The sequence below is a fragment of the Ananas comosus genome, linkage group 9, assembly GCF_001540865.1.
Source record: "Ananas comosus cultivar F153 linkage group 9, ASM154086v1, whole genome shotgun sequence".
NCBI classification, from domain to species: Eukaryota; Viridiplantae; Streptophyta; class Magnoliopsida; order Poales; family Bromeliaceae; genus Ananas; species Ananas comosus.
This window is the reverse complement of record NC_033629.1, coordinates 10,190,927-10,202,981: the sequence shown is the minus strand read 5'-3', so window position 1 is coordinate 10,202,981 and position 12,055 is coordinate 10,190,927. Positions and strand designations below refer to the sequence as shown.

General features: G+C 33.8%; 1 protein-coding gene across 3 annotated transcripts; it reads left to right on the top strand.

Annotated features, from left to right (window-relative positions):
- LOC109715855 (zinc finger MYND domain-containing protein 15) lies at positions 2,609 to 11,422 on the top strand. Of its 3 annotated transcripts, none has more exons than XM_020241067.1 (11): positions 2,609 to 2,781; positions 2,884 to 2,997; positions 3,651 to 3,769; positions 6,155 to 6,201; positions 6,284 to 6,384; positions 7,878 to 7,965; positions 8,453 to 8,561; positions 9,148 to 9,289; positions 10,179 to 10,253; positions 10,765 to 10,878; positions 11,186 to 11,422. In XM_020241067.1, the coding sequence occupies exons 1-11, from the start codon at positions 2,671 to 2,673 to the stop codon at positions 11,276 to 11,278; spliced, it is 1,113 nt and encodes a 370-aa protein (XP_020096656.1). In that variant the 5' UTR covers positions 2,609 to 2,670; the 3' UTR covers positions 11,279 to 11,422. The 3 variants fall into 3 exon arrangements, with proteins under 3 accessions (XP_020096656.1, XP_020096658.1, XP_020096657.1); XM_020241068.1 differs by having other exon boundaries at positions 2,610 to 2,781; positions 10,182 to 10,253; XM_020241069.1 differs by lacking the exon at positions 10,179 to 10,253.

The following is a 12,055-nucleotide window of genomic DNA, read 5'->3' as shown; positions in this document are numbered from 1 at the left end:
TAACTAAGTATAATTTATTCCCAATAAAGATAAATATTTTCTTCTACGGTAATATCCGCACCGCCAACTTCTTTCGCCAACATAATATCCATAAATTTCTCAAATACCTCAACATAATTATAGGTGACTTTGAATATAAAATTCTTTCATTATATGTGATTTTTATATATAGTAAAAGATATTAATTTTATAAAAGCGTGAGTTTTGAATTTTTTCTCTTTCCAAAAATGTCTCTATCCTTTTTTTCTAAATTTTTATGTCAGAAATTTTCAACCAATAATTTTCAAATAATTAAACTAAGTAGTAATTTATTTTCAAATAAAGATAACAATTTTTTTCTCACGCATAATATCTGTCACCGACAATTTTTTTGCCACATAATATCCTGGTGAATTTTTAAATATCTCAAACATATTATAGGTGACTTTGAAAATAAAATCTCCTTCATGTATAGATGATTTTTAATAATAGAGCAAAAGATATTTAATTTTTTGCATTAGATCTTATCTTAATTATTGAAAAAAAATATCTGTTAATTTTTGTGACAATATTACCCTCGCATTTATATCTATTTTCTATCTACGGTTTCTCAAAATATTTCCTTTCACGCGTAATATCCGCACCAGTCAATTTTTCACAACGTAATATCGTGAATTCTCAAATATTTCATTAATCCACCCTCATTTTAGTAAATAGAATAGATACAGATGACACGTAGAAACATATAGAAAGCCATGTTAGGAAATTGTCTCTATCATTTTTATAATATTTTTATATCCATATTTTCAACTAATAATTTCAAATAATTAACTAAGTAGTAATTTATTTCCGAATAAAGATAAATATTTTCCTTCTCATGCGTAATATTTGTACCCGCCAATTCTTTCGCAATGTAATATTCGTGAATTTCTTATATATCTCAACATAATTATAGGTGACTTTAAAATAAAATTTTCTTCATTATAGGTGATTTTTAATAATATAGTAAAAGATATTATTTCCTTTAAAAAATTAATTTTATTTTTCCTAAAGTAGAAAATCTGTATTTGAGTTTGATACGTAGATTTTCTATATAGTAAAAAATATTATTTTCTTAAAAAATTTAATTTTATTTTTCCTATCTATAAAATTTCATTCATTATAGGTGATTTTTAATAATATAGTAAAAGATATTATTTTCTTAAAAAATCTAATTTTGTTTTCCATAAAGTATTATTTCCTTAAAAAAAAATCTAATTTTATTTTCCCTAAAGTATTATTTCCTTAAAAAATCTAATTTTATTTTTCCTAAAGTAAAATATCTATATTTCAACTTGACATATAGATTATTTTTCCTAAAACAGTAATATCCGCACCCGCCAATTCTTTAGCATGAATTTCTCAAATATCTCAACATAATTATAGATGACTTTGAATGGCAAACATATAGAGCGTCACGTGTCAGCTTTTCATATAGGGTTCATTAAGGGTTCTACTTTAGTATATAGTAATAGATGTGACATTCTTAACTAATTAAATTTTTTTTTTGAGTTCACTCATTCTATTATGGTTATTAGAAAAATATTTTTATTGTATGTTTCTTAAAAAGCATAATTGACTAATTATTAATGATATCATGTGACCATCACGAAAAAGTCAAGTACCAATTATATTGCTGATGCGGTGTATTTAACATATCAGATTATTATTTTTAAAGTTCACCCGTTCTATTATAATTATTAGAAAAATATTTTTATTATATTTTTTAAAAATATATATATAATTGACTGATTATTGATGATGTGGTGTGAACGTCACGAATAAGTCAAGCATCAGTTATATTACTGATGTGTCGTTTTTAACTAATTTTATTTTTTAAAAAAGTTCATCTGTTCTATTATGATTATTAAAAAAATATTATTTTTTTTTTTATAAACAATATAATTAATTGATTATTGATTATGTTATGTAAGTGTCATGTAGCAGTGGACTTCCTCTTACCAAAGAGGGCCTGATTAAGGAGGGAGTCTATTCCACTCGTTTTTTTTTTTTTTCCACTCACATGATAAAATGGAGAATATATTAACAAATAAAATTTTGACGGTCTAATTTTAGAATGGAGTTTTTGAAGAAAGCTAGTGTACTAAAATCTTTGTGTTGGATGCTGTGTGGAGGCTTTTTTTTTTTTTTATATTTGGCCCTCTCAAAAATTTCTTTTTTTCATAAATAGCCCCACTAATTTTATAATTATAATTTTGACTCTATTCCCGCCACGTAAGTGCTACGTCAGCGCCATGCGAAGAGAAGTGAAGGATGTGGAATAAGTTAAACACGGTAATTCATTCAACATGTTTAGACACGGTGAATGTGAATGGTTCACTGTGTTCAGTGAATATATTGACCCCGCGCGCAAGTAATATAATACACTAGACATGGTGAATAATTCATTGTGTTCAGCTTATTTCACATCCACCATCCCTGCTCGCGTGGCGTTGACGTGTTCCCTATGTGTGAACTAAAATTACAATTATAAAATTAGTGGGGCTATTTGTAAAAATAATTTTTTTAAGGGGGTCAAATGCAAAAAAAAAAAGCCCCCAGACTTCCTTCCGACCAACGAGGGAGGGCCTAAAACCTGCTGTTTGTTTGGAGGGAGCGAGTCTGTTCCTGCTCGGAAGGCGTGGCTTTTTCATGGAGTGCGCCGCGAAGGGCAGCGCCGGCGCGGGGCCGTGCGCGCCGGGCCGACCCTCGCGGCGCTGCGGGCTCTGCGGCGCCGTCGCCTACTGCTCACCCTCCCACCAGGTCGTCATCATCAATCTCTCTCTCTTTCTCTCGATGTGATTATTTGAATTTCCCTTATTTAGCTCAATTCATTTTTGGAAAGTTTCTGCAACGATTCTGCAGATGTTGCATTGGAACGATCACAGAGATGAATGCGCGAGACTCCAAGAACAGATGAGGATGGCGGATACTTTAAACGATTTCCCGTTCACCTTCTCTGAGGAAGCTTCGCTCCTGGTAAAATCACATTATTGAGTTTATTCTAGTCTCTGTAAATTAGTCCGAATCATTAAATTGAAGGGATACCATTATTCATCTGCCTCAACGCAACATGCTTGAATTCAGAATATCTCTTGAGATTTGACTAGTATGAAATAAACGGAAATTTCACATCTTTGCAATGTGAATGAGTATGAGAATTTAAAGCTAATAATTTTCATGGTTCCTCGGCATCCGAATTACTGTTCTAGTTTAGAAAGAATCATAATTCCTCTGCCTGTTGCTTAATGTAGCTGTAAAGTCTCCGGACCAGGCAAACTTAACCTGGTCTGTGATCTCAGGTCTAAATTGGTGTGAGGAGCTCTCACTATCCTTTTCTTTTCTTTTTTTTAACTCAAAATGAGTTGTCTCAAAGTAAGCATCATGCGTCGGAAACCGTTCAGTGATTGTTACTTGTTCTTTTGCCATTTTGTTCCTCTGTGTAATTTAGTAGAGATCGAGATGTGCAGCTTCCAGACAAAGTTATTTCCATGTTATGATACTGTGTCAATCAGTTTTTATGAGATGTGAATTCTGGTGTGTGGCATTTAGATGGAACTTCCATCCAGAAAAATTGCTGCTTTTGACCATCTGTCTCTTTTCGTGATTACATATTTTTTATTGTTTTATAGAGATCTGGAGAACAGATGACTAGATGCTCTCTTTTCATGTCAAAGGGACTTCATCAACGAGGGCTGTGGACGTCGGAATGCAGCTGTGGGCCCACCTTGGCTTCTATCGGTGGCTTAGGGTTTTCTCCTAATCTTGTGCTCTCATATATATTCATAGGATATGGTTTTCTCTGCGAGTGGCATATTAGTCAATAAGGAACTAATTAATGTATCTTATTCGCTAGACTACTTTGCCGTACTCTAGTTTATTTATTTACTTTTCCCCTCTCCGTGGTGGGTTCTTTCCTCTTCTTTTTAAGGAATGATGCATCATGTTGTCCACGATAAGCAATCTTCTCATTAAGGCGTGGTTTAGGATCGCAGTGTCTAAAAACAACCACTCTCATGCTTTGGAAGGCCAAAAAATTTGAAAGCGCTTTCAATTTTTCCTCTGATGTTATGAATGGTGGTGGGAACTACCACGGGAGAAGCAAGTAGTTGCTTGATTCTCCGGCGGTGTTTCCCACTATCATTTTATGACATAAAGGAGAGATGATTGAAAGCGCTTTCCATTTTCCAGGCCTTCCAAAGCATGAAAGCGGGTGCTTTACTGCTTTTAGATACTTTAATCCCAAACTAGGCCTTGGCTGAGCTTTAAAATCATTCTCTTACAGATGGAGTTGCAATGCATGGACAGTTTGATTTAAATCCATATGATTGAGTGCATAGAACATTTTTGAAAACTCGTGCATATAAAAGAAATGGTGCGATGAACCGAACTCTTTGGAAACTTTCCATATTTTATTTGGAACTTTTCAGAAAGATGCACAACTTTTTTATAATATATTACATGGTTTAATGAATTTCGACAATTCTTGTTTGGTTTCTAAGTCAACATAATTTGACCCACGTGTGGCCAAATAACATTTGAGTTCCTGTCATCATCAAAAGTGGAGAAATTCACGTAGTTAAAGAAATCTGACAATTTAATGACCATTTCCATTGTTCATCTGGACATATTTCGAGGACCTCATATAGATTTGTAGATAAGACTAACCATGTATGTTAACAACAAGAGTGACTTTAGAATCACTAATGATTTACTAATTATTGTACTTGGAAGTTTTAGTTTTGTGGATGATCCTATTATAACTAAGACTATCCTTAGAGATATTTTCTATTTTATGACTTTGAAGCCATTCCTCCTCGATTTGTTAAGCTTTAGTACCTCGATTAAACTATTTCTAGAGCTTGTTTGGCTTGCCTATAGGTGTAGTTGTGTTTGATAAGATTCTGTTTGATTGGTGCTGGTGGGAGAAGCACTAATTGCTTTATCATTAGAATCTCCCCCAAACATCTTCTTGTTGCAGAAGAAGTGAAAACACATTGGACTTTCTGCTTGCGGGCCTCAAAATTCTTTTTCTTCTTCACAACACAGCAGTAGCTCTAGAACTTTTTTGTTTGCCAAGTGCTTTAATAAAGGAGGCTACAACTAAATTAGAAGCAGGAGTGGAACCAAAAGCTAGGCCAAACTTCATGCTAGATGGGGTTTGCTATATTTGCCTTTAAAATAATTTTTATCATGCTGAAATGATTTTTATGATGAAAATTGATTTCCCATAGGGAATCACCCTATGGATGTTCCCTCTCTCTCAAAAAAGAAAAAGATGAAAATTGATGAGGTAAACAGTGTAATATATTGCGAACCATGGGTATAGGGTAATATATTTGTAGATGAGACTAACCATGTATGTTAACAACAAGAGTGACTTTGAAATCATTAATGATTTACTAATTATTGTACATTGAAGTTTTAATTTTGTGGATGATCCTGTTATAACTAAGACTATCCTTAGAGATATTTTCTATTTTATGTCTTTGAAGCATTTGTCCTTGATTTCTTAAGCTTTAGTACCTCAATTAAACTATTTCTAGGGCTTGTTTGTCTTGACTTTAGGTGTAGCTGTGTTTGATAAGATTCTGTTTGACTGGTGCTGGTGGGAGAAGCACTAATTGCTTTATCATTAGAATCTCTCCCAAACTTCTTTTTGTTGCAGAAGAAGCAAAAACACATTGGACTTTTTGCTTGCAGGCCTCAAAATTCTCTTTCATCTTCACAACACAGCAACAGTTCCAAAACTTTTTTGTTTGCCAAGTGCTTTAATAAAGGAGGCTGCAACTACAGAAACAGGAGTGCAACCAAAAGCTAGGCCAAACATGCACCTAACTTCATGCTAGATGGGGTTTGCTATATTTGTCTTTAAAAGAATTTTTATCATATTTAAATGATTTTTATCATGAAAATTGATTTCCCTTAGGGAATCACCCTATGGATGTCCCCTCTCAAAAAAAAAAAATGATGAAAATTGTTGAGCCAAACAGTGTAATATATTGCCAATCATGGATACAGGGTATATTTTTATTGTTTGCTCTACTCGTCGCCTTAATGGAAAACTCATGTCATGAACAGTTATTTTTCTAAAAATACATGCATTATATTTACTAACATATTTATCTGTTGGCAGTATAATGAATGACTGGAACCTACCGAGTTCGCTGTGCCCATGTACTGGTATACTTTTCACTTAGTAATCAGTTTAACTAGCATTATCATGTACTGGTATACTGTTAGCATTTCTGCTTCTTTATAACAGATCCAAAAAATCCGATATCAACTCCTTTGAGTAGTTGGAAGGATTACTACAAGTGGAGAAGCCTTCCTTTTCATTCACCTGTCGCATTGTTACTCCATTGGGTATAGCATTTTTTTTTTCCTGGAGTCTTTATGTTTACTTCCGGAGATTCCTCACTAATTTTGTTGTGATTATTATTTGTCTCTCTTTGGAAAAATGATTGCATATCTCTGTACTATACTCAAAGCAAGACAGGAGGTTAATACAGATGTAAGGTTTAGTTCACTTCCTTATAACCAAGACATTTTAACATAATTGGACTCTATAAAAGGTACAAACAGTGCTGTGTAGTGTTCTGGCCTTCAAGGACCTTTTTTGCTTGAATTCCCCTCTTGGTATAGAAGCCACTAGATAGCCAAATTAAGAATATGAAACATGGTAAGCATATTTATGCTGTCCATCTGACAAACCCTGCAAGAACAATGTTTTCGCTTTCCATGATTAATCTAGAAATGTAATCTCCATATTTTGTTAGCCTTACTGCATGTCACTCTTCATGTTTGTTGCCATGGTTGGAGAAACTTGAGCATCATTCTGCAATGAGTTTACTAGAACTGCTTGAGTATCCCAAAGATTGGATTTCTATTAAAACTCATTAGAAGATGGTGTTCATATTTGTCATCTTCTTAATCTTCAATGGTTTCTTTTCCATCCGATCCTGATCGCATTGTTGTTTAACTAAAACGTAGCCAACTAATGGAATAATAAGTTGAAGGTGTAAATTGCACTTTTAGTCCTCAAACTTTAATTTGTTATAATTTGTTATAATTTCTGGCTTGAACTTTCTAAGTGTTGCAATTAAGTTCTATAGTCCAATTTAATTGAACTGAATACTAATATTTCGTTGATATGGAAGTGGTGTGGTATCTTATTAATTGTCATGTCATCGATTACAATACTACCACATCACCACTATATTACCGTATATCATTATTTGACCAATTAAATTGGACTGTGGAACTTAATTGTAACAATTTAGGACTTTCTGAGTAAAAAATCGCATGAATTAAAGTTTGAGGACCAATGTCGCACCCCTCAGAGTTAGAGGAACAAAAGTACAATTTAGCCTCAGTTGAATGATTCTATTTTTCCTAGCAAGTAAGTAATTCGTTCTTATGTGTTCCTTTCTTATGTGTTTCTGGTGAATGAAATGCCTAAATAAATTAGTGACAACATAGGGCACCTAAGTTACGCATGAATTTCACCGATTGTGATTCATATATCCTGCAATGCCATCTAATAGTTTAGGAGTAATCTGAGTCATGCAACATAATATAGGTGATAATATTACTTTTTTCCTTTACAAAGTTCAAATAATGAATGACTATGTGGTGAGATTAGTTGATGATTCTGTCAAACTATGTGCAGTTCTATTTGGAGTAAATTTCCATGTTGTTTGAATCTCTTCTCGCTGTTGCCTCTGTTTCTCTTCTTTGATGTAGAGAATTGCATAACTATGCAATAACAGTTTATAAATAGTGCTTTAGCATGCCTTGTTTTTTTTTTTTTTTAAAGCCTTTCATGATAGTAACTTAATTTTGTTCCTAATTTACAGCCTCTTACCATATATCACTGCCTTCAACTTTCTTTTGCTAGAAATTCAAGTTCAGAAGTTTCAGGAAAATTGCACATACATTACCTAGGTAACCGGAGCAAGTCTGCAATGTCAACAATGGTTATATAAGTTTATTAAGTTTGATAATTTACAGCTAATCATTGCATAGATAACTTTAGGTTTCTTTTTCTTTGCATATAGCCCTGGAAATATGTGAAAATTGCGCAAATATCCATGCAAAGGTGGTATTTGCACGCATGCCACCAAAAATTTTCTTATTTCTGTTTGTGGTCCTGCCAACTGCATTTATGCAAAACTTGTTTGCATATATTCCTGGCAAGGCTATGAATGCAATCAATAGAGGTTTCGGTGGCCTGCACACAAAAACCAACTTTGCAAGAATATATGTGATATTCTGCATATTTAGAGGGGTCTGCATATTTAAAGGGGTATATATATGTAAAAAAAAACTCATGTTATAAGCTCATCAATCTTTTCTTTGACTTGCATCTCTGAAAATCTAAAATTTCAATTATCATAAGCACAAGGTTCATGTGTAATTTGTTCATTTGAAGGCCCTGAGAAAGAGCTTTTGCAACTTGCGGTCTTTGGAGAGCTGCGGGCACTTTTTCCTGGTCTTCAGCTGTACATTGAGATTGTTGGGCCAGCAGTTCCACAATGTAGGTTAGTTTCATTGCCTATTAAACTTTCGAAAGAACATTCTCATATTTGACTGTTGGCGGGTCCAGGATGTTCAGTGTTTCAATAGGTAATTTCTTTAGGTTATCTGGATTAGTACGAAAATAATAGAACGTTGTGCATAAAGAGACTAATACCTAGTTCTATTTGCTTGCCTTGAAGGGTAGTTTACCAGTAAGTAGGGATCTATTTTCTTCTTTTTACTTATGTCTTTTACTGATTATTCTCCAGGATGTTTGGTGTTTCAATAGGTAATTTCTTTAGGTTACCTGGATTAGTATGAAAATAATAGAACGTTGTGCATAAAGAGACTAATACCTAGTTCTAGACTAATACCTAGTTCTATTTGCTTGCCTTGAAGGGTAGTTTACCAGTTAAGTAGGGATCTATTTTCTTCTTTTTTACTTGTCTTTTACTGATTATTTTTCATCTGTACTTTGAATACATTAGGATGTTGCTTACAAATATATTGATGAGCCAAGGGCAATCTATGCTAGTAATCTTGTGCTTAGGCCAAGCATAATTTTTGTTTCCTTTTGTCTTTTGATTCACACTACATGTTGGTTAATAGGGATGGTGAGACAATATGCATTTCGAACTATGCCCATTGTTCTGAGGAAAGCTGCCATTGTAGATCAAGTGAAAGAACTAATGCAGTGATGCTGAGGCTTCGCAAAGGGTATTATCATGACAGATATACAGATATTGTGAAGGTTGTCTTGAATTCTTCTTTGCTTTGTATGGCAAAGGTTACGAAGCTCTCTAAATTTCTTTGGCATTCAGTAAGCATAAAAGCAGAACGAACTACTAATAATCCAAAAATAGAATAAGACTAGTTAAACTACGAAATGAAAGACTGTCTGAGTCAAATCCTGCTTCCAATGGGATTCTGTAGAGGATCTTGATTGGTCGGCATAAATATCGACCAGTCGAAAGTTTTGATTTGTCAATGCAGATCTTGACCTGTTGAGATCAGACAACATAGACTGCACATAATTTCGAATGGTCTACCAGAATTTCAACCCATCAAAGTTTGAGTACACCGAACATAAGAAAGCTGTCGTATCGAACTAAACAACTGCATAATGAATAGCTGCCTCTACGCAGTTCACTTTTGTTCTGAAGTAATTTTGAAGAGTACTCTGAGTAAATGCATGTGTTTTATCTTTCACCTTAAATTAATTTCTTGCTGTTAGCAAATGGAAAAGATATAATTTTAAGATGGTATCAAAGCCTTAAATGCTTCGAGTCCTTGTTACTTTACATATAACAGGACAGAGCTAATTTTATGTTTTATTAGTCTTAACTAAGTCATTAACTTACTGCCAATTCTACATCAGATTTGACATGTCGTACGAATGTGAACACTTGGGAAAGAACATGAATCAGTAGGAATCCTCAATATAGCAGTTCTTTTATTTTTTCCGCACGAATTGCATATTTGATATTTATCATTCGACTTTTCTGGCATAGACTATAAATTGTTTTGCCATTAATTTATACCTTTGTCGTGCTGATAACAAAAGAAAAATTCTAGAGATGTTTCAGTGCTAGCTCATGTTGGTTAATTTCTTTCAACATCTCGACTAACAAAGAGTTCAGCAGGATTCAAATCCACATCTTATTGTTGCTCCTAATGCTGGTGTTGCCGCATACTCTAGCTGGCTACCAACTATAGTATGTCTTCCCTGTTCAAACTACTTTCAAGCTACTTACTCTTCTGGTGGTATTTGTATTCTGTTTGCACATCAAAATCTTCCTTGACGAGGCTTAGTTTTCCACCAAATATCACTATACACAAGGATCGACATACTGATAAAGAATTTAGACAATGAGACCTTTTTGTTTCTATTGAATTTTCTTTTCTTTTTTATCTGTAATAATTTTGATCATAATGTGATGAGTAATGCATATATTGGTACTTTTATCATCCAAATGGAAGTGAACCTTTTTAGAGCTTTCTACTTGTTCTGAAAACTGGAACTCGTGAATCCCGGTACAATGTGGACCAAAACATAAACATTTTCTATTTCCAAGTTCCATTTTTAGCTTTTGTTAGTAAATAAATTAGAATTCAGTTTCATTATTCTCTTGCAACTTTTAGCAGTGTAGTTTTATGTGCAGCTGACATTTTATTTGTGTCGAATGCTATAATCAAATCCAACTAATTGATTATCATCTTTTTAAGGAATTAATCAAGGAGATGGGCGTCCCGGCAATATTTACCGACTTTTGTGAAGAAGCTGCATTTCTAGCTTCCCGTTGCATAAGCTCTGTAACTGGCCGCCCTCTCAGCCTGCCAGTAAGCTGTTCTGTAGCTTTGCCTCTTGTTGCTTGGGGCTTTTACATATATTTCCCTGCAAATCATCTGTTTACATGTATACATCCTGTAAAATCTGAATTTTCATAAACTTCCCTCAAAAGTGCAGTTTTTTACAAAAATATTGCCCTCATTAAATGGGGATTCATGTCCTAGCTTTTCTTTAGCTGGGCTTGTAATTATGAGAGCATGTACACAAGAAAGTAAGTTTGGAAAATTTTGCTGGGGTATGTATGTAGATCTCATTTTTCTTTAAGATCAAGATAAAATGGTGAACACTTTCTTGCAGATTCAGATAAATCCTTTCCGACAGCCTATGGCGGTTGAAGACAGCGCTTTGTACCTTCCATGCTACTCAAACTGCTTTATTTTCGGTATGTAGAGATACATCAATGTATACCTTAGAGGAGGTGAAATCATCTTAGGTGAGCTTAAACTTGGTTGCTGTAAAATTAGAAAGAGTTTTTTTTGGCTCCTATGCAGCTTTCTGGTTGCTGTAAAATTAGCAGCTGTTTTTTGGCTCCTATGCAGCTCTCTCTCTCTCTCTCTCTCTCTCTCTCTCTCTCTCTCTGTATTTTTTTTAAGAGCACTGCAACCTGCACACTCAGACATGGGTCTAAATCTTAGGTCCCCCATCTAATGGCCCATATGTCTTGTCAAAACTCTGTTTTTTACTACTAAAAACTCTCATCTAGGATTTTCTATACTGTAGGTTGAGGGGGTCTAAGATTTATATCTTTTTCGGGTGTACAAGTAGCATTTTTTTTTTTTTTTAATATATTTATAGAATGCTCGTATGCTGAGAAATCATTCTGACTTGCCTTATATAATTCAAATTATTTGGAAAAAAAATGCTAGTTTTACACCCCAAAAGGGGTGGCTGAGTTATAACCAAAAGCTCTTAATGTTTTTCGTATATATATTTTTTTAAGAAAAAAAAGTTGACAGGATAAAGAGTCAAAAGTTGATTCTTGGATGAAAGGAGGTATTTACACTCTTTTTTTTTGGAGTGTGCACATTTGAAAAAATTGTAGGTGAAGTACATCAATAATTTGGTATTATTTATCATTTATAGTCATTGCTTGTATGCAAAAGGGTAAATGCTATTTATACATCTTAAAAGAGGTGTATATTTTGCGCCCCACTTATTCAAGGGTGC